Raw genomic sequence first — 23537 nt, forward strand, 5'->3', positions numbered from 1 at the left:
CAGGGAGAGAAGAAAAAAGCCAAGTGGAATTAGTAAGCTACGGTGAAATTGATGCTAGATGAAGCTGTTGCCCTGGGTGCTGCAAGACGACTGGGTTTGGATGTCTAATTTCATTAAAGATCGCTGGGAGATCAGTACTCACACAAAATGTTCATTGGGGGAATTCCTTGCCCTTGTTTTTGTAAGGAATGCGGGTAAAAGTACAGCTCGAGCGCTTGACATGGAGATAGTGTATAAGTCAATGATATCTTTGATTGTTTAGCATCTTTTTATAAAGAAATAACACACATCTTCAAAGGGTTTGTGTAAGGATGAGATCACCTTCATGCTTTGAATACTTTGAACAATGCTTGGTATGTTTGATAAAATAAAAATCCAGTACAACTGTTACTTATATTATTTCCATGATGAAGTAAATCTGTTCTTACTTCTCGTAATTTACACACTGACTACTATATGTCTAATCTGGGCATTGTATTTATGTTACCTGTCCTTCCTAGGCCTTTTCAAGTAGATATTACTCCAGTATGACAGATGAGGGAAATGAAGGCAAAGACAATTACCGCCCCCCCCAAACAAAAAATCTCCTTTGCTTAATATTCCAGGGACCATAGTTGGCACTGGATATGATCATCATCCAGGAAAATAAGCTTTCTTGTTGCCATGGTACTTAGAGTCTAGACACTGTCCAACAGAGTAAATTTCAGGGCCTCAATGGACAAGAATGCAACACATGAAGAAGCTGGTTTGGAGGGAAAATCAAGAGTTCCATTTTGAGGCTATGTTAACTCCATGCCTATTAGCTAACCATTTGGAGACATCAAATAGACAGAAATGCATGAGGCTCAGTTGCAAATTGTAACTTTCTGACCAAATCTGCCTATCATTTTTTTACAGTCCAGGGGCTTGAACTCAGGGCCTGGGCACTGTCTCTGAGCTCCTTTTGCTCAAAGCTTGCACTCTACAACTTGAACCACAGTACTACTTGTAGCCTTTTCTGAGTAGTTTATCGGAGATAACAGTATAGGTCCCATGGTTTCCCTTATTTTTCAGTAACTAGTACATGAGTAGGACAAGTAGAAAAGGTCAAAAGCTATGTACATGTGACTATATAAGATGATGCTAAGCAAAATGAACCCCATGATAGGAACACAAATATTTTTTTCTTCTTTCTTGCTATTGTTCCTGATGTATTTATAATGTACCATGTGAGTTTGTATGTGAGTTTGTATGTTCCTCCCCCATGGTATAATCCCTGTTTTCACTGTATTTGATGTCAGTGCTGTGCATCTTGTATATACACTTCTCTAATTTGAGGAGGAGAAGGAAAAAAAAAACAAAATGCTTAAATAGGGATATAGGTTGACCCATTGTAACAATGAGATGTACAAGACACTATGTTGAAACAAACTTTACAACTTTGGTAGGGTTTGGGGGGAGGTTTGGTTGTGGAGGTGGGAGGGAAGGGGTGGTAGGGGAAAAACAAAGGAGGAGGCAACAATGCTTGATAGGAAATGTACTCATTACCTTGCTCATGCAACTGTAACCCTTCTGTACAGTATTTTTACAATAAAAAACATACATGTGCTTTCATTTCTCGGGCTGGCTTCGAACCATGATCCTCAGACCTCAGCTTCCTGAGTATGCAGGATTACAGGCATAAGTCACCAGAGCTTGGCCTGTTATGTATTTTTGCATAGCCTGTGATATAAGCATTGTTTAAATGCTTGTGTGTTCTTAGATTTTAATTTTTTTTTTTTTTTTGTCGGTCGTGGGGCTTGAATTCTGGGCCTGGGCACTCTCCCTCAGCTCTTCAGCTCAAGGCAAGCGCTCTACCACTTGAGCTACAGCGCCACTTCCGGTTTTCTGGTGGTTTATTGGAGATAGGAGTCTCACGGTCTCTCCTGCCCGGGCTGGCTTTGAACCGCGATCCTCAGATCTCAGCCTCCTGAGTAGCTAGGATTACAGGCGTGAGCCACCAGCGCCGGGCCTAGATTTTAATTTTTAAGGAGATTTTATGTTTTAAAGTAGTTTGTGGTTCACAGAGATATTCAACAGGAAGTGCAGAGAGTTTGCCTATACTTTTGGTCACCATATATGTATAGCACCCCTTATCAACACCCCCACAAAATGACACACTAGTTATAAATGATAACCCTGCATTTTTCCCAGAGCCTGTGGTTACTCTAAGGCTCAGTTTTCATGTTTTACATGGGTGAGTTTTAACGTAATTCCATCTACTCATTATTATAATGCAATGCAGAAGAGTTTCATAGACCAAAATATTCTCTGTGCTTGGAAAATTCATCCCTTTCTCCCCCTAATTCCCCATGTCCACAGTTTTACCTTTTCTAGAGGGTCACGTAGTTCGAATGAATGAAGCCTTTTCATATAGGCTTCACTTACCACAATGTGACTACATTCCCTTCAAAGTTTGATAGCCCATTTCTCTCTTTCTCTCTCTTTAGTACTGAATAATATTCCACTGGCTGATGTACCACAGTTTAGTTAGATATTTACCTCTCTACACACTTGTCCTCTTACCTATGGAAAGAAGTACAGTTAGAATGCGAGCTTTTTCAAATGTCCCACTGTGAAGATGAAGAAATGGTAGCTAGAGGAATAGAAGAACAAGAAAGGGGTTGTGACTTCTGGGCAACAGAGCATGTTTATCCCCTGTGGGAATGACACAGTAGAGCTAGAAGAACATGACGAGACAGAGGCAGAAGCAAGGATTACAAACACCCGTGTCTAAGCACATAAAGGGGAGTGAGAGGCAGGGCTTAAGCAGGGCTAACCTCTCACCCAGCAGGGATCCTTCTTCATGGTCAAGGGTGGGAATGCACAGAGTAAGTTCTGTGAAATTTGAACTTCACAGAAATAAGGAAGATTGTTACTTTAATGATGGGAACATTTGTTTCTGTTTTCTCAATGAATGATGAATTTTTCTTATAGTATGTGCATTGTAGGTGTGTGTGGGGGGTAGTGTTTACGAATAGAGGAGGAGGGTTGAAAACTTCATTAGGAAGAGGAACAGAGTAAGCTTACTATAGAAACAAATCAACAGTGGCTGGCAGGGATATGCAGCCCTCTGAGATTTATAATCATGAAATTAAAACTGAATTCCTTCAGCAATTCCTTCAGAGTTGATTCTTTTTGTTGTTGTTGGTGGTGGTTCGCGGGGCTTGACCTCAAAGCCTGGGCACTGTCCCTGAGCTTTTTCACTCAAAGCTAGTGCTCTACCACTTTGAGCCACAGCACCACTTCCAGTTTTGGAGTGGTTAACTGGAAATGAGAATGTCACAGACTTTCTTCCCAGGCCGGCTTCCAATCATGATCCTCAGAGCTTAGCTTCCTGAGTGGCTAGGATTATAGGCATGAGACACTGTCGTCCAGCAAGAGTTGATTCTTATAGTGTGAGTCAGCGAGTGATTTTCTGAAGGTTTCAAAGGCTGGAGTCAAGCTTGGTTATAGCTTTCCTTAAATTTTTAAAAAAATTATCTTTAAGTAGTTATACAAATGAGTTACTCAACAAATCAGTTTATGAATACAATGCATCTTAATAAATGTCACTCTTTCATGATTCTTCTCCATCTTTCCTCACGCTTCCCTTCCCTTCAATTGTCTTAATTTTGCAGCTTATGCATTAAATTTTATGGCTGTCTTCTCCCACATTCCTCTCTTCAATTGTCTATTCCTCTTCCTTTGTCCATACTCTGTACTTGTGATCATTTTGTTGAACTCTGAGTTAGTCTTTCTGAGGAATTGCACAGTTTGAACTCTAGAGAGGCCACATTCTTTGGGTTATATCAAAATACTTCTGTCCTGATAGATGCAAAATCATATAGGGATGAATGGTTATGATCTATTTTTCAGGAGCTAAATATACTCTACTACCATAGAAAATAGGCTGGTTTTTCTCTTTCTGCAAAAGAGAGTGCAGATTAGCCTATTATTTTTCAAGTAGGACTCTACAAAGTATACAGCCAATTATTCACTTTTCTTTCATGAACTACTATAATTTTTGGAGCACAGAATGTCTTCAGACATTTGACTGTACTTCTTATGCAAACTTTCATATCAGTTAGTCTATGTCTTTAAAATATAACAATGTATTGATATGGGATTTATGACTAGAGTTGGAAAAACCACTCTGAAAAAGTGTATAATCTGTAATTTTTACATCAATATACCCTTAACACCTAGTAAGTCCTGTCCCATACTAGGTACACATTAAGTATTTGTTAAATTAATGAATCTCATTTTGAGAAAACTATTTTAATGAATAGTTTTTATGAAGTATACAAATGAAACTAAATATTCACAACAAATTAATTCTTCATTTGGAAATACTCAGCATTATTCTACCAAACTGAATATCTAGTTGCAATATAAGTCTCCTAAAAAGTCCACATGGTGGATTATATACCTTATTTTTTTTTTGGGGGGGGGTCCAGTCGTGGGGCCTCAACTCAGCCTGGGCGCTGTCCCTCATCTCTTCCAAGGCTAGCGCTCTACCACTTGAGCCACAGCGCCACTTCCGGCTTTTTTCTTTTTGCTTATGCGGTGCTAAGGAATCGAACCCAGAGCCTCATGCATGCAAGGCAAGTGCTCTACCACTGAGCCGCCTTCCCAGCCCATGATTATATACCTTGGTATTAGTCACAAAGATAATATATATTTGCTATTATGTTTTCTCAAAAACTTCTCATGTAGAATTTCAAAACACAATCAAGTAGCAAGTTTATCACCTATTACTTTATACAAATACTAAATACTTCCACCAGAGGGCTCAAGAATTCCATTTCAAGGAAAATAAGTTTAAAAGGCTCATTGCTTAACAGTAACTACTGTAACAGTCTTTCAGGAGACAATTCCCATAAAAATATGTTTTTCTCTCTAATCAAGCAATCATAGGGCTCTTAATTTACTTAAATGTTATCAAAAGGAAAGGAAACTTATAAACTACAACAAAGCAGTATTATTTATTTATTTATTTATTTATTTATTTTTTTTTTTTTTTTTTTTTAGTTCTGGGTTTTGTTTTTTTTTTTTTTTTAAATTGTATTTTATTTTATTTGAGAACATACTGTACAAAGGGGCTACAATTACATGGGCAGGATAATGGATACATTTCTTACCAAGCATTGCAGCCTCCTCCTTTGTTTACCCTTCACTTCCCTTCCCCGCCTCCCCCCTCCCCCCACCCAATTTTACCCCCCTCCCCCCACCCAATTATACTCCCCTCCCCCCCCCCACACCGGCATTGTAAAGCTGGTTTTGACATGACATTTTGTACTTCTCATTGTTGCAATAGGTCCACCTGAATCCTTAAACGACTTGTTTGTCCCCATCTACTCCACATGTTATACTGACATCAAATATAGTGAAAACGGGGGTTACACTGTGGGGGAGGGACATACAAAGCAACAAAGAAATAATCTTATAAATGCATTAGAAATACATGCATGAAAGAAACGAAAACATTAAAATACATATTTAAGGGTTCATTTTCCTAGCATCACATTATCTGACCTTTTCGGCTTGACTCATACCTATACTAGATATTGCAAATAAGGGAAACCATGGGACCTATGCTTCTTTGGGCCTGGCTTACTTCACTTAATATAATTTTTTCCAAACCTTTCCATTTCCTAACAAATGGGGAAATGTCATTCTTTCTGATGGAGGCATAGAATTCCATTGTGTATATATACCACATTTTCTTGATCCATTCATCTACTGAGGGGCATCTGTGTTGGTTCCATATCTTAGCTATGGTAAATAATGCTGCAATAAACATAGTTGTGCTGGTAGCTTTAGTGTGGTCTTGTTTGTAAACATTTGGGTAAATGCCCAAAAGTGGGATTGCTGGATCATAGGGGAGATCTATGTAAAGCAGTATTATTTATATACTCTCTATTTATGGATAAATGTACTAAGATCTGACCTAATTCTAGGAAAGAAATTGAAGCAAATTATTGTCCCTAATTTTTTTCCTTTTTATCAAGACTGGGTCTAACTGTGGAAACCAGGCTAGCCTTAACTGGCAATCCTCCTGCTTTGGCCTCTAGGTCCAAGGCCTGCAGGTGTGTACCACTATGTTTGACCAAAACTTTATAAAATTACATAGATATATGGTTAGAGATCAGAAAAAAAACCAGAAATGCTATATATAATGTGTAATTGAGAACATAGAGTATATGAGTAGGTAAAAATTTGGGTAAATTGTTTTTTACTTCATGGTTTTTAGATGGTATTTTATTCACTTTCAAAGATAACGAAGAATATTTTTTTCCAGAATTTGTAGATTAATTTATTTTCAGTGCTGAAGTAGGGATAGACACAATTTAAGAGGCAAGTGGAATGATTTATTTAGGGAACACCTCTGGAATTTCACAGTGGCACGCATGGGGAGGGGTTGTGCTTCTTTATTCATGTCTATAACTAACACCAAGGTCCTATGGGGCAATAAAAACACTGAGAGCTCCCAAATATTTTATTAACAATATTTACTCATACTTTGCCTCCTTTTGAGAAAGATCTGAAGCATCTATATAAGGTGGGTTTGTGGTTTTGTATTTTTTAAGACAAATTCCTACAATGTAGCCTAGGCTGGCATTTCCTACCATATGCTGAGATTACAGGCATGAATCACCATGCCTGATCTATATACGCATTTAAATATGCCGGGTTCTGGTGGCTCACATCTCTAATCCTAGCTACTCAGGAGGCTGAGATCTGAGGATCACAGTTCAAATCCAGCCCAGGTAGAAAAAGTCTATGACACTCTTATTTCCAATAAACTACTCAGAAAACTGGAAGTGGTACTGTGGCTCAAGTGGTAGAGCACTAGCCTTGAGCTGAAGAGCTGAGGGATAGAGCCCAGGCTCAAGCCCCCTGACCAACCAAAAAAAAAAAAAAAGAAGAAGAAAATAAGTAAATAAACAAATATTAGGAATGTTGATGACTCAGTAGTAAGAAACAAGAAATTAAAAATGAGTTCAAGAGGATATATAAATATATGTGTTTAATATATTATATATTACATATATAAACATAATTATATATAATCACAATCCACATAATTATCATCAATGGGCCATAAAACTATAAAAGAAATTTAACAACACAAAATCAAATGGTAAAAATAATAAAGACAGGGGCTGGAAAGGTGGCTCAGTGGTAGAGTGCTTGCCTTGCATGCTTGAGGCCCTGGGTTCGATTCCTCAGCACCACATTAAGAAAAAAGAAAAAAGCCGGAAGTGGCGCTGTCGCTCAAGTGGTAGAGCGCTAGCCTTGAGCTGAAGAGCTGAGGGACAGTGCCCAGGCCCAGAGTTCAGGCCCCATGACCGGACCCCCCAAAAAATAATAATAATAAAGACAATTGCAGTTTTTCTAGAGAATGAGATCTAAAAGAAATTTCTTTCAGATATTGAAAGAGCTATTGAATAATTTACTTGGTGAAACTTTCAATAATATCAAAACATATTTTAAACAGCCATGCACAAAAAGTAAAGACTAACAAAGGTTATTAATTATTCTAGGTATAAATTTGGGATATCTGTACAGTGCTTCTCAATGGGGGCAATTTGAAAACGATGGTTTTAATCATCCCAGAAGTGTGAGCTATCATGGTTTTTATTGTGTAAGTCCAAAGATGCCAAGAACAATGCAATGTATAGGCCCGGTCACTAACCAGGAAGAGAAAAAAAAGAATTGTTTATAAAGATCAAAGCCCAAGCCAGGTGCTGGTGGCTCTTGCTTGTAACTCTAGCTATTCAGGAGGCTGAGATCAGAAGGTTATGGTTCAAAGCCAGGCAGGAAAGTCCACGTAACTCTTATCCTCAATAAACTATAAAAATAAACTATAAAAAAAGGAAAAAAGAGAAAAGAAAAGCCAAAATTGAAGGTGACTATGGTTCAAGTAGTAGAGTGACAAAAGAAGCTCAGGGACAGTTTTCCTGGGTCTGAGTTCAAGCCCCAGAATTAGAATTAGAATTCCCTATGACCCAGCAATCCCACTTTTGGGCATTTACCCAAACGATCACAAACAAGACCATACTAAAGCTACCAGCACAACTATGTTTGTTGCTGCATTATTTACCATTGCTAAGATATGGAACCAACCCAGATGCCCCTCAGTAGATGCATGGATCAAGAAAATGTGGTATATATATATATATATATATATATATATATATATATATATATATTATATATATATATACACACACACACACACACACACAATGGAATTCTATGTCTCTATCAGAAGGAATGACATTGCCCCATTTGTTAGGAAATGCAAAGACTTGGAAAAAATTATATTAAGTGAATCAAGCCAGGTCCAAAGAAACATAGGTCCCATGGTTTCCCTTATTTGCAATAACTAGTATCTGTCTGAGACAAGCAGAAACAGTCAGATAAATTGAAGTTAGGTAAAATGAACCCCAAGATAAGGACACAAGTGGTTTTTCTTTCATGCTATTGTTTCTAACATATTTATAAGATGATTTCTTTGTTGCTTTGTGTGTCCTTCCCCCAAGGTATAACCCTGTTTTTATTGTATTTGATGTTGGTATAATTTGTGGAGGGGAAGGGAAAAAACATGGTTTAAATAGGGATACAGGTGGACCCATTGCAATGATGAGATGTACAAGACATTATGTCGAAAAATGAACTTTACAACTTTGGTGGGGGTGGGGAGGGAGAGATGGTAGGGCAGTTGGTAAGTGGAAACAAAGGAGGAGGCAACAATGCTTCATAATAAATGTACTCATTACCTTGCTCATGTAATTGTGACCCCTCTGTACAGTATTTTCACAATAAAAAACTTAATAAAAAATCAAAACATAACTCTGTCTTACACGTAAGCACATTCCTTGTTGTTCTAAATAAAATACACTGACCTTTCTAACAATGTTACCACCACTGAACCAAGAGACTATTAATCTGTTTTGTGTGGAATTTTATTAACAGATGTTTACTACTTTGGAAAATCATGCTACCAAAAGTATGCACTTGTAGCCTGTGGGCTGCCAGTAGGACATTCAGGGAACAGTCAGGAACTATATGCAGCTACCCCAGTCATAATGGATTCTACCTATGGGTGTAGACAGAAGCAGACATGTTTTTTGGGAGAATTGTGCCCCAGCATTCCAAAACTAATATACATGCCCAAATGACTCTAAACACCAGTGGAATGTGATGACATATAAGAAGAACAAGCAAGGAAAGAAATTTATATTTAAAAATAACATATATGTTAGTGCTAGAATGCTGGGGCACAATTCTCCCAAAAGACATGAAAGATTTTCATTCCAGGATGGCAAATGGCCTTTTTCATATAACAGCCTGACGGATGAGGTTGAGAACCAAATAAAGAAACTACACACCTCCTGGGAAATCCTGTATACGGATAATTTTTTTTTCCTAAATGAACTTTTTGAGAGAGCTATATAGCAAAGCAATGTGGATGGGATATAATCATTCCTTTTTCTCCTTAAGTAAAGGAAAACATTTCTGAGCTGTAATAATCCATCACTAAACTGACATCTTCTCATGAAAATCAAGGAGCTAAACAAGTCTGTCCACTAAACAAACAGCTACGCTCCTTCTCCTCAGAGATAATTCCAGGAAACTCTTAAAGGGAGGGGAAACACTTCTTGAGGGGAAGACTTTGAGTGTTGCTAACACTCATTAATTCCAATGATCAGGAAAACGCACAGTTATAATAATTTCTGTTTTGAAATACTTCAAAATGGAGTGACTAGTCAACCACTGTGGCAAAAGGAAAAAAATTGCAGATACACCCCATGAAGTACAAGCACAAAACCCACCCTGAGTTGAATAGGTGGGCTGACCTATGATTTCAAGTTGCTGGATAACAGCTATTTCTCCTTTGAACCATGTCAGTCAGAGAAGGGTCTATTGTTTATTGCTCCACTTGTAACAATAAAACCTTTATGAAGGCCAAAAAAGGAATATTTTCTCTATTCTATTGGCAGTGGGTGGAAGGAGAGTGGAGGGAGGGAGGGCAGTAAGTCCAACTCATTTCAGTGGAGTTTATATAATGGACAAAAGGCTATGAACGCAGTAGGGCCACACTAGTGCTTGTCATCACAGACACTTGGGAACCTCATGGTTCCATCACTGCGCATGCACCACAAATGTGAGCTCTAGCACTTGTCCCACAAGGGTTCCTTAATGCAGAATTGGTGCCAAGAAATACTACAAATGCTACCAAAAAAAAGACATATTCAGATTTATTTTATTTCCATGACGTGGCTGATTTAATAATGTCCCAAAGGAAATATTTGTTCCGGCAATATGACAATTACACAAATAGTAATTTTTGAGGTTTAACTGCTGTCAGCTCTCAGGTTCTAGAAAGTCTCCAGGGCTGGGAAGGTGGCTCAGTGGTAGAGCACTTGCCTTGCACACATGAGGCTCTGGGTTCAATTCCTCAGCACCACATAGGCAGAAAAAAAAGCCGAAGTGGCGCTGTGGCTCAAGTGGTAGAGCCTTAGCCTTGAGCTGAAGAGCTGAAGGACAGCACCCAGGCCCAGAGTTCAGGCCCCATGACACACACACACACACACACACACACACACACACACACACACACACACACACACACACACACACACACACACACACACACACACACACACACACACACACACACACACACACCTCCAAACTTAGAATGACCCCAGGCCGAAGTGGCGCTGTGGCTCAAGTGGTAGAGCCTTAGCCTTGAGCTGAAGAGCTGAAGGACAGCACCCAGGCCCAGAGTTCAGGCCCCATGACACACACACACACACACACACACACACACACACACACACACACACACACACACACACACACACACACACACACACACACCTCCAAACTTAGAATGACCCCAGGCCATATGGAGAATCTTCTTCTCAGCTCCAATCCTAAACTATAATCAAAGCTGGAGCCATTCAGTGACTCTATTGAGCCATTTTGGTGCCTGCTTGTGAGCCATTCTGCTCTCTGGAAAGCCTAATTGTGTGTGTATCATTAGCTCCAGTGTCCCAAATTGTAAATTACTAGAGAAAAATGGGAAACACTAAAAAAGATCAACGTAACAGTTTATTAGTGGATAGAAAAGCTGATCTCTGAAAAGTGGCTATAATTCCATTTTTCACTTAGAAATTAATGTACTAAACAAACTGATTTACAATTTTTAAGTATATACTATATTTTGATTACATTCTGACCAGATAGCACACACTATGTTTAGTGTGTGTGTGTGTGTGTGTGTGTGTGTGTGTGTGTGTGTGTGTATGTGTGTGTATGTGTGTGTATGCTAGTACTGGGGCTTAAATTCAGGGCTTGAGCACTGTCCCTTGGCTTTCTTGCTAAGGCTAGTGGCTCTACTACTTGAGCCACACCTTCACTTCTGGCTTTTTGGTGGGTAATTAGACATAAAGAACCTCACAGACTTTCTTGCCTGGGCTGATCCTCAGATCTTAGCCTTCTGTGTACCTAGGATTGCAAGCGTGAGCTACTGGTACCCAACTTGTCCTTAGCATTTTTGAACCCTAAGTCATATAAAGGGTTTATTTTTGTTGCTGGATATCTAGAGAAACCATAACAATTCTATTTGGTATTTAGCATCAAAAGGCCATAGGCAAAGTTCTTTTCTAGAAAGTGGGTTAACATGTCCTATGAAATCAGGACTGCAAACGTGTAATAATGACGTCACCTAAACTCAAGAGGTGGGCTAATCTGGTTTGCACTGATAAAAGAAAAAATATCTCAAAAAAAAAAAAAACCGAAACAGAACCAAAGATTGAAAAAAAAAGAGAAACCACTAATGAAATTCAAATTTTCCATTTTTTTCATACTTGTATAATTGTGCATGTGAGCAATCCATTTATGAAAAATATACACTTCTGGACTCTGGCACAGTTCTGACAAAGACTATAGGGAGGAGAAAATGTTCATTTTCTGCAAAATCTTAAACATTTCTCCTTAGAATGTGCATTTCAGGCTGTGCCCTCCTGAGCCTGGGGAAGAGTGAAAATGGCTCCAGGGCCTTGAACTCACCAGGTCCTTTATATATTGCCAGGAAAAGAAAGGAGTCTGAAATAAAAATACTAAAACTACTGAATAGACGTACTGCTTCCAAGAGAATCATTTAATAAAAATTCCTTCCAGGTTCATTTCATGTTCTACCATGTAGTCCAAACAGGTTACGTGCACAGTAAATCTGCTGGGGACTTTTTAACATTGAAAAGTGACACATTTAACCCTGGAGGAATGGTCGGGGGAGGAGGGCAAGAAGCAGTTACAATTAAGATTCCTGTCATGCTGCTGTCTGTTTTGATGCACAGGTCTCCAGAGAAACACACTCTGTCATAAAGAATGAAGGAAGTTTCAATCAAAATATATTACAGTATATATCTTGTCAGGATATACATGCATACACATAACATATATGAATTTATATTACATTGTATATACATATATGTATATCATATGCACTTAGGAGGAACTCAAATAAAAATCAGAAAGAAAAACTTTAGAATATAAGAGCATGGAAATTAAGGAAGAATTTCCTATCACATCCTACCTATGTGAAGAATTTTACAGGATCACAATTCTAGCTAAATATTTTTTTCACTTCAAAGACTACCCAATATGTCTAGATTTATAGAAGGCTTTAAAATATGAATAGCAGGGTTACAGAATATTTCCTTTTGAAGAGCGTCCTTATGGAATCCCTAGGTCAGAGACCCAGGTAGGATGGGGTCCCCTAAAGAGATGGTTTTCTTATTATGTCCATAGATAGGAGTTATTGGCTAAAGAGAGAAAAGGAAGGGAACACACCTGCCAGAAGCACATATTTTTCCTTCAGATGATGCTGACCTAACTGTCTCCAGGTTGACAAAGTTAGCAGGTTCTAGAAATGGGGAATTATTAAGAAGACTACAAATACCATCATTTAGCACATAGTTTCCCTTTTTGTAGAATGTCTCATCAGGCTACAAAGAGACAGGACAGAAAAACAGTTCTCTGTAAATTAAGAGGAAGCTCACTAGTTTTCACCTCTTGCTCCTAGTGAGTACCAGACATATAATCTGTCTTCCTTGTATCATCATAACCACAGTGTGTGCTAAAAATGCTCAATCAGTTATTATGGTTCCCAGTCCTATTTGCTTCTCTCTTGCTATCTATTCATCTCTTCAGATTCCTGGAGGCTTTTATTTGCAAAGCCTTTGGGACTCAAAGTCCATCAAACATGTGAGCAGGGGCTCTTTCTCCTATAAAATGGTCTCAGATGTTAATTGGTCTTTGCCTGGCTGGGTTTTTTTGTTTTTGTTTTTTGTGGGTCGTGGAGCTTGAACTCTGGGCTTAGGCATTGTCCCTCAGTGCTTCAGCTCAAAGAAAGCACTCTATTGCTTGGGCCACAGTGCTGCTTCCGATTTTCCAGTGGTTTATTGGAGATAAGAGTCTCGTGGCCTTTCCTGCCTAGGCTGGCTTTGAACCGTGGTGCTCAGATCTCAGCCTCCTGAGTAGCTACAATTACAGACATGAGCTACCAGCACCCAGCTTGCCTGGATTTTTTTTGGGGGGGTCCGGTCATGGGGCCTGAACTCTGGGCCTGGGCGCTGTCCCTCAGCTCTTCTGCTCAAGGCTAGTGCTCTACCACTTGAGCCACAGCGCCACTTCCGGCTTTTTTTTTCTTTTTGTTTATGTGGTACTGAGGAATCGAACCCAGGCCTCTGGCATGCAAGGCATGCGCTCTACCACTGAGCCACCTTCCCAGCCCCTGGATTTTTTTTAAAATAATAAATGCTTGCTCTGGGATGGTCTCTTACCTACTATAGAGTGAGATTCCCTCATCATGGAATAACATCTCTATGAAAACTTCCTCCTTTACTTGTCCTTGTGTCTATTTTCTGCTCAGATTAAGAATAGAAAGTCATCAGCCTGGTCTGAATGAATGAACTCCTAGCCAGGATTGAAATATGAGGTGAGTAAGGAAGGCCATGATAAAGATGAGTTGATTTTCCCCCCAGGTGGAGAGCTTGGGTATTCTTATGTTCACTTTTTTTCTCCTTCAGGCAGATTTGTCACATGATAGTTTTATACTACATAGATTTCATCAGAACAAGGTCTTTAAGTGGCTTGGCATCTCTGCTCTCCACATCTGGTCCCTTGGTAATCACAACAATTGTATGTGACCATCTAAATCCACCCATAGCAGCTGTGATGCATCCTGAGCTTTGCTCAATCAGTGTTACAAGCAAGATAGTTTGTGCAAGGGCAGTGTGTGTGTGTGTGTGTGTGTGTGTGTGTGTGTGTGTGTGTGTGTGTGTGTGCATGTGCACACAATCTGTGCTTGCTACATGATAGGAAAAGTGCATACATTTCCACAGAATGTATTAGCATGGTGGAGGTAAATTTTGACTGGGCTTTATAATTTCCTGGATGAATTCTGTGTGACAATTTGCAGAAGGCTGTACTTCAGAGGTGTGTGTAGGAGGAGCACGCACACGTTGTTGCACTTAGTATGATTCATTCATCACTCCCACTCTCTACTTCCAACCTATCTTCAAGACAGCACCATTTTTCAGACACCTAAAATACTTACATTGTATACTATGCTTACTACAACGGATTAAACATATAATCAACTGTCAGTGGAAATATCTATCTGTAGATAAACACAATGTTCACTTTACATTTTCCCATATTTATATGTATGGCAATGCCACCAATTATATATTAGTACATGTCCAAGAGCATCAATAGCAAGAAATCAAAGAATTGTGCTTTTATATATGCTTCTAGATTTCAAATTCTTTGCTTAGAGTTGATTTCAACTCTCTAGCAAAATAAAGCAACTGTATACTGTTTATGCCTCCCTAGTAAACCACTCCATCTCAAAGGTAAATATATTTATTAAAAGCTCACTTGGATGTTTAAGAAACCAAACCTGTTATGTGGAGCATGCCAATAATTGTGGCTACTTAGGAGGTAGAGATCAGAGGACTGTAGTTAAAGGCAAAGACCCCTTGTCATAGTTGGCCTGTGCTTGTGGTCACAGCTTTGTGGAGCTGGGGGCTCACACCTGTAATCCTAGCTACTCAGGAGGCTGAGATCTGAGGACTGAGGTTCAAAACTAGCCTGGGCAGGAAAGGCTGTGAGACTCTTATCTCTAATAAACCACTAGAAAACCAGAAGTGGCCCTGTGCTCTAGCAGTAGAGCGCTTGCCTTGAGCTGAAGAGCACAGGGACAGCGCCCAAGCCCAGAGTTTAAGCCCCACAACCAACAAAAAACAAAACAAAACAAAACAAACAAAAAAACAACGAAGTTTACCATTTCATTCCCATTGCAAAGCAGTGGAGCATGAGCTATGAGCTGTCAATCTTACTTTAGAGATAGCCAAAGGAAATCATGACCGTAATTCAGTGTTAAGTGAAAATATATATATACAAGAAACAATTTAGAACTGATATATTGAGCTGGAGGCATAGCTCAAGTGATAGAGTGCCAACCTAGCAAGCACAGGACCCTAAGTTCAACCTCTAAAACATCCAAGAAACAGAACTAATATATTTCTTAGTATCTAGAAACAAAAAACCCCCATAAATTTCTTATCAACTGCATATTTGTCAACTGTGCATGATAATGGCATGGAATTTGACTTGGTTCTCTCTGAACATGTGATCTGACACCCCTCCTCTCCTTCTATGCATGGTATCCTTCCTTTCTATTGTTTTCATTCTCATGGTTAAGAGTTGTCTCAGTGACTGTTTGACACATCTCAAACCACACTATCTCCAGAGAACAGACTGGGCAATCTAACCTCCTTTGGTACCCATCTAAAGAAAATTCAGAGGAAAGATAAACTCTCATTCTTCCAGGCTCTAATTCACCTCTCTGTGAAAGTTTGTACTGCTGGTCCTGAGTGACCATGCCTTATTTTCCTCTCTGTGTTGTGTGTTCTGCTTCCGTTATCATTCCTATTCCTTTGAAGACATGTGACTATATATTTATATATGTTGACCTTGTTCCTCATCTGTCAATAGAAGGCGTTCTTATTTCAGCTACCAAACACAAGTCAGTAAGAACGGAATTAAAGGATGAAAATTGATAAATGATGAGAAGCATCTATCCTGCTCCTGGACTGATTTATGTAAATAGTTCTTTAATGTTAAATGATGTCTAGAGATCCTGTAAATCCTGTAACAGTTTCAGTGATGTACAAACTAGATTCTGATCACATTTTTGCATTCCAATTTAACTGCTTTGGGCCTTGACTCTAAGCAAAGAGGACAAAGTGTTAAGATTTGGACATAGTTTTGTGAGGATTTAATTTTGTGTTGAACTTTTAATTCTTTGTGGTGCCAGACACCAAACTCAGGATTTATGTATGTGTCATACACACTTTCACTGAGATACACAATGAGGCCTATTTCCATCTTGACTTAGAGACTGAATTTCTTGATTTATAACAGTGAAAATCAAACTTATCCCTCTTAAGGTAGTTAAAAATTATACCTGCAAGCATGCAGCCAAAAAATTAAATCTCCCAACAACAAATTCCCAAAGAAATAACTGCCCAATAAATAAGTGGGCTAAAGACTTAAAGAGAAACTTCTCTAAAGAGGAAAGAAGGATGGCCAATAGACACATGAAGAAATACTCAACCTCCCTAGCCACAAAAGAAATGCAAATCAAAACACCATTGAGATACCACCTCACCCCAGTTAGAATGGCTATAATCAAGAACTCTAAAAACAACAGATGCTGGAGGGGATGTGGACAGAAGGGAACCTTACTGTATTGTTGGTGGGAGTGTAAACTTGTCCAACCACTTTGGAAAGCAGTATGGAGGTTCCTCAAAAGACTCCACATAGAGCTCTCCTATGACCCAGCAATCCTACTTTTGGGCATATTCCCAAATGATCACAAACAAGACCATACTAAAGCTACCAGCATACCTATGTTTAATGCAGCATTATTTACCATAGCTAAGCTATGGAAGCAACCCAGATGCCCCTCAGTAGATGAATGGATAAAGAAAATATGGTCTTATATACACAATGGAATTCTATGCCTCTATCAGAAAGAATGACATTGCCCCATTTGTTAGGAAATGGAAAGACTTAGAAAAAATTATATTAAGTGAAGTAAGCCAGGCCCAAAGAAACATAGGTCCCATGGTTTCCCTTATTTTCAATAACTACTATATGTCTGAGACAAGCAGAAACAGTCAGATAAATTGAAGTTAGGTGAAATGAACCCCAAGATAAGGACTCAAATGTTTTTTCTTTCTTGTGTTGTTTCTAACACATTTACAAGATAATTTTTTTGTTGCTTTATATGTCCCTCCCCCATGGTATAACCCCTGTTTTCACTGTATTTGAGGTTGGTATAATTTGTGGAGGGGAAGGGAAAAAACAAATGGTTTAAATAGGGATACAGGTGGACCCATTGCAACAATGAGATGTACAAGACATTATGTTGAAAAATGAACTTTATAACTGTGGCGGGGGAAGGGGGAGGGAAGGAGGGGGGCAGATGGGAAGGGATGGGAAGGGGAAACAAAGGAGGAGGCAACAATGCTTGTTAAGAAATGTACTCATTAATGAACCTACAGACCTATAGCCATCTAATCTTCGAAAAGGGAGCTAAAACAATAGAATGGAAGAAAGACAGCCTCTTCAGTAAATGGTGCTGGCAAAATTGGTTAACTACTTGTAGAAAACTAAAGCTAGATCCTTATATATCACCCTGCACCAGAATAAACTCCAAATGGATCAAAGACCTCGAAGTCAAAGCAGACACTCTGAAAACATTACAGGATGGAATAGGAGAAACCCTAGGTCTCCTTGGCTCAGGCCGAAATTTTCTGAATAGAGACCCGGAAACACAACAAATCAAAGAAAGGTTGGACAAATGGGATTGCATGAAGTTGCAGAGCTTCTGCATGGCAAAGAACATAGCTAGCAAAATCAATAGAAAGCCCACGGATTGGGAGAAGATCTTCACTAGCCATACAACAGACAAGGGTCTCATATCTAAAATATACTTGGAACTCAAAAAATTAAACCCCCCAAAAACAAGTCCTCAAAGAAACAACTGCCCAATAAATAAGTGGGCTAAAGACTTAAAGAGAAACTTCTCTGAAGAAGAAAGAAGGATGGCCAATAGACACATGAAGAAATGCTCAACATCCCTAGCCATAAAAGAAATGCAAATCAAAACATCATTGAGATACCACCTCACTCCAGTTAGAATGGCAAAAATCAAGAACTCTAACAACAACAGATGCTGGAGGGGATGTGGACAGAAGGGAACCTTACTTCATTGTTGGTGGGAATGTAAACTTGTTCAACCACTTTGGAAAGTAGTATGGAGGTTCCTCAAAAGACTCCACATAGAGCTCCCCTATGACCCAGCAATCCCACTTTTGGGCATTTACCCAAATGTTTACAAACAAGACTACACTAAAGCTACCAGCACAACAATGTTTATTGCAGCATTATTTACCATAGCTAAGATATGGAACCAACCCAGATGCCCCTCACTAGATGAATGGATCAAGAAAATGTGGTATATATACACAATGGAATTCTATGCCTCCATCAGAAAGAATGACATTGCCCCATTTGTTAGGAAATGGAAAGACTTGGAAAAAATTATATTAAGTGAAGTAAGCCAGGCCCAAAGAAACATAGGTCCCATCATTTCCCTTATTTGCAATAACTAGTATATGTATGATTCAAGCGGAAAAGGTCAGATAATGTGATGTTAGGAAAATGAATCCTTAGATATGTATTTTAATGTTTTTTTCTTTCATGCATTTGTTTCTAACGCATTTATGAGATGATTTCTTTGTTGCTTTGTATGTCCCTCCCCCACAGTATAACCCCTGCTTTCACTACATTTGATGTCAGTATAACTTGTGGAGGAGATGGCAAAAAACAAGTCGTTTAAGGATACAGGTGGACCTGTTGCAACAATGAGAAGTACAAGTTGTCATGTCGAAAATGAGCTTTACAATGTTGGTATGGTGGGGGAAGGGGGGAGGATTGGGTGGGGGGGTGAGGGGGGAGGCTGGGAAGGGATGTGAAGGATAAACAAAGGAGGAGGCTGCAATGCTTGATAAGAAATGTACTCATTATTCTGCCCATGTAATTGTAACCCCTCTGTACAGTATGTTCACAATAAATAAATAAATAAAATAAAAATTAAAAAAAATGTATGTAGAGAACAACAACAACAAAAAAGAAATGTACTCATTACCTTGCCCATGTAATTGTAACCCCTCTGTATGGTATTTTCACACACACAAAAAAATTACAATGGATCGTGTTAAAATGACATAGATGTAAAGCTCTTTTAGAATATCAAAATGAGTAACAAGAAACTGGTATGGTGGCTCATGCCTATAATCCTACCAACATAGGAGGCTAAGATGGGAGGATTTTAGTTTGAGACCAGTCTAGGCCAGTCTCAACAGAAGAAGGGAGGCATGGCACATGCCTGTCATACCAGCTAAAGCAGAAAGAATAAATAGGAAGATTGTGGTCCTGTCCAGACTTACATGCAAAAAAATATGGAATCCTTTGTCAAAGATAACAAGAGCAAAAATCCTTTGAGGTAGAACCCTTCAGGAGGTAGAACCTTCCTAGCAAGCATAAATCCCTAAGTTCAAACTCCAGCACTGCAAAAACAACGAAACAAAACAACAACAAAAAAACACAAGAAGAAATCTACTAGAATCTCCTATTTCTGGGATAATGTCCTCTAGTTGGGTGCAGATAAAGTGAAAAGACTCTCAGGTTCCATTTGGTGTCATACCTGTCCCGTGTATGCAAACTCCAGAGCCTGCTTTAAGCCAAGGCTGGTCACACCATGTAAGTTTACCTCGTCAGCTCCGCTCTCCACCATGCAGAGACTGAACATGGCCTGGGGTGAGAAAGAAAAAAGAGAGACTGGATTAGGAAATGGCAAAGGAAAAGGGCAAGACAACAACCCAGATAGACCAGGAAAGAAAAAGTTTACTCCCAAGGATTGACTAGTTTCTGACATGTGTCGATAGAGCCTCCTTCACACAAACCACTGCAAAGTCACTTGGAGATGTAAGCAGTCCCAGCCAGACGCTCACTGGACCATATTTCTCTCATACAGAGTCTCCTTCAAAGCTATTGTGCTCGGGGAACCCATTCCCTCTCCATCTTGGGTCTCTCTGTTATCAAGTAATATGCAGCCATCCTATCCATTCTGGGCAATTGGTCACACTTTCACCTCCTGACTTCTTTACTTCTATTTCTTTGTTCTTTTTAGGCAGTACTAGGGTTAGAACTCAGGCTTTGTGTGCTTGGTAGCCAGACTGCTTTTTGCTTTAGTTGTTTTTCAGGAAGGCTCTTATTTCCCCATCCTGATCCTCTGGCTGGCTTGAGATGACAATTTTCCTACTTATGTCTCCTGTGTAGCTGGAATGACAGAGTGAATAATCACCCTTAGCTGTTTTTGTTCAGATAACAACAAAACTTTGAACTTTGATCTTTCCCTCTGCAGTAGCTGGTATTACAGGTATTAGCCGCCATACCCAGCCAAGTTTTTTGCAATTATGATTGAACAATCCCACTTCTAGTAAACATAGTATACCTTTTTCCCTTATTTTGCTTTCTATAGTTTTATTTAAACAGTCAATGACAATTTGATTGGAAATTCTCCCCAAATAAACAATCTGTAACTTTTAAATTGTGTGCCGATGGTGAAATCTTCCACACTTCCACTCTGACTCGCCTATGACACGAATAATCTTTTCATCCAGTGTATCTATGCTGTGGATGCTACACATGCATTATTTAGTCAGAAGTAGTTCTGGTTACCATATAGACTCATGGCAGCACAGTCCTGGGTGCAGCTTAACACCACATCTCAATGACCACAGTGAGGGTAACTCAACCCATTGAATCGTGTAGTGTGCCACACTCTCACAGAAGCTGACTAGACTAAGAAATGTGGAGATAGACAATATTCACCTTTTCCATTATAGATTATTGTTATGCATGTTCTGTTTCACTAGTAGTTATTGATGTCTAGGTCCTACATCTAATTAACAAATTATGCTATAATAAAAGTATACACGAGAAAAGCAATCTGTGGCTTTAAGCATCTTTTAGAGGTCTTAAAAACACTCCCCACAGATAAGGGGGGACTAACTTACACAGGAATGAAATGAAATATGAAGTGAAATGGGGAATCCTAAAAGGATCTACACAAAAGCAATCCCTTCATCTTCATAACAATTGAAATATGAATACCACATAATTATACATCAGATGCATCAGATGGATAAACTGAGCATGAAGACTTGCATTCTACAAGCAGAAAAGGTTAAAGCTGTATACATATGACCATATAAGATGATAAGTAAGATGAACCCCAAGATAGGGAAACAAGTGGTTTTTTTTCTTTCTTGCTATTGTTTTTACTATGTGAATTTTTTTGTTTCTTTCGTATGTTCTTCTCCCACGGTATAACCCCTGTTTTCACTATTTGATTTTGGTGCTCTGCATCTTGTATATGCATTTTTATAATTTGGGGAGGGGAAAGGAAATAAAATGCTGAAATAAGGATATAGGTTGGCCCATTATAACAAGATTTATAAGACACTATGTGGAAAACAAACGTTACAACTTCGGGGGGTGGAGGAGGAGTTGGGCAGGCAGGGAGGGAAGGGATGGTAGGGGAAAAACAGAGGAGGAGGTAACAATGCTCAATAAGAAATGTACTCATTACCTTACTCATGTAACTGTAACCCCTCTGTACAGTATTTTTACAATAAAACACACACACATATATAAAGGGTCTGGGAAGGTGGATCTGTGGTAGAGTGCTTGCCTTGCACGCATGAGGCCTGGGTTTGATTCCTCAGCACCACATAAACAGAAAAAGCCACAAGTGGCATTGTGGCTCAAGTGGTAGAGCACTATCCTTGAACTAAAGAGCTGAGGGACAGTTCCCAGGCCCAGAGTTCAGGGCCCACGACTGACAAAAAAAAAAAGTCTTGCCTTCTGACACATTCTTCTGAATTGATAGCGTGACCGCCCCCCATCCTGAAACCATCACCACCACTCACTTCTACAAACCCATATTTAAAGTTATAAATTCAATGACTATCCTATTTTGAAATGAATCCCGGTCAGTGTATTCAGGTTCATCAATTTGCAAAACATCTTTTTTTAAATAATTTTTTTATTGTGAAAATACTATACAGAGTGGTTACAGTTACATGAACACGGTAATAACTACATTTCTTATCAAGCATTGTTGCCTCCTCTTTGTTTTCCCCCCACGCTCCCTTCCCTCCCACCTCCATAACTACCCCACCCCAATTGTAAAGTTCGTTTTTCAAGATAGTATCTTGTATAGCTCATTGTTAAAATGGATCAACCTGCATCCCTATTTAAAAGTTTCATTGGATACCACCAACTTAAGAACCAGCCATTTGGGGCAACTAAACACCAGCTGCCTATATACCTGGGATGATGAAATAATATCTGGGGTCCCCTAGCGCCCACAGAGAGGAACAAGGCCACCTTTGGTAGCAAAAGAACTGATGAGACCAGTGGTGCCTGATGTTAGCATTGGATTTTCTGAAAAGGTAAATTATATACGCCAGGAAGGCAACCATCATGTCTTCTCTACTTATGAGGGTATGTTAAGACCCTAGCATTGCATATATGTAATGAACAAAGATGAGGGAAGCAGCAAACACGCTCTTCAAAACTACCTGCAAGTGATACCCTATCTTATCATGTCATATTCTAAAATAATTAGCTCTCTCGGAAAAAGGAAAGTGTTTTAGATACTAGAATATAAAAATTGTGGTTAAAAAGAAAGAACATCTCTCACAATCAGAACATTTCAGAAACCTGTGTGAGTTTAAAGCTATATGTGAGTTTAAAGCTATACATTTAGGGGGGAAAGGAACATACAGCCATGCTCTCTATCAAGCCACAACATTCTGCCATAGCCTTGGAGATGGTTCTGCTTGGAAATAGCAAAGTGTGACAGAGATTGTTGCTTGGCTCCTACTGATTTGTCTCTGGAAGAGCCTTGGCCAGACTGAGATTTACAGTTATCCTAACCTACTCTTGGCAGATAATGTGCTGCCACAACCACAAATCCTTTGAATCGAAAATCCAGTTTGTGAGAGTACAGTCCACTTTAAGAGATGACCACAGGGGGAGATGTGGATTTATGACATGGTATTCTTTCATTATTTTATAAAAGTGACATAAATGGAGTTCTAGAATCACAGAACATGAATTACGTTTCCATGGACCATTTTAATTGTCATGCAGTCACAAGATGAAATACAACCACATTGGAGTTGGTATATCAGGCCAGAAAACTGAAAGTGGGAAATTCTAATCCATCTTGATGGGAAGGAAAAGAGTAGATAATAGACACTTTTGAGTACTCAAAATTGCTGAAATATGATTCTTTTCCCTAGTAAATG

At 39.1% G+C, this 23537-nt stretch overlaps 1 protein-coding gene across 5 annotated transcripts in view; it reads right to left on the minus strand.

The window, feature by feature from the left end:
• The window catches only part of Klhl32 (kelch like family member 32), a 195429-nt gene that overhangs the window by 93551 nt on the left and 78341 nt on the right, over nt 1-23537 (minus strand). For all 5 annotated transcript variants that reach the window (XM_070010226.1, XM_070010225.1, XM_070010229.1 and 2 more), the window contains one exon: nt 19862-19969. In XM_070010226.1, coding sequence (XP_069866327.1) covers nt 19862-19969 — 108 coding nt within the window. The remainder of the gene's footprint in view (nt 1-19861; nt 19970-23537) is intronic.

This window comes from Dipodomys merriami, unplaced genomic scaffold, assembly GCF_024711535.1.
Source record: "Dipodomys merriami isolate MVZ:Mamm:240054 unplaced genomic scaffold, mDipMer1.0.p SCAF_8, whole genome shotgun sequence".
NCBI lineage: Eukaryota > Metazoa > Chordata > Mammalia > Rodentia > Heteromyidae > Dipodomys > Dipodomys merriami.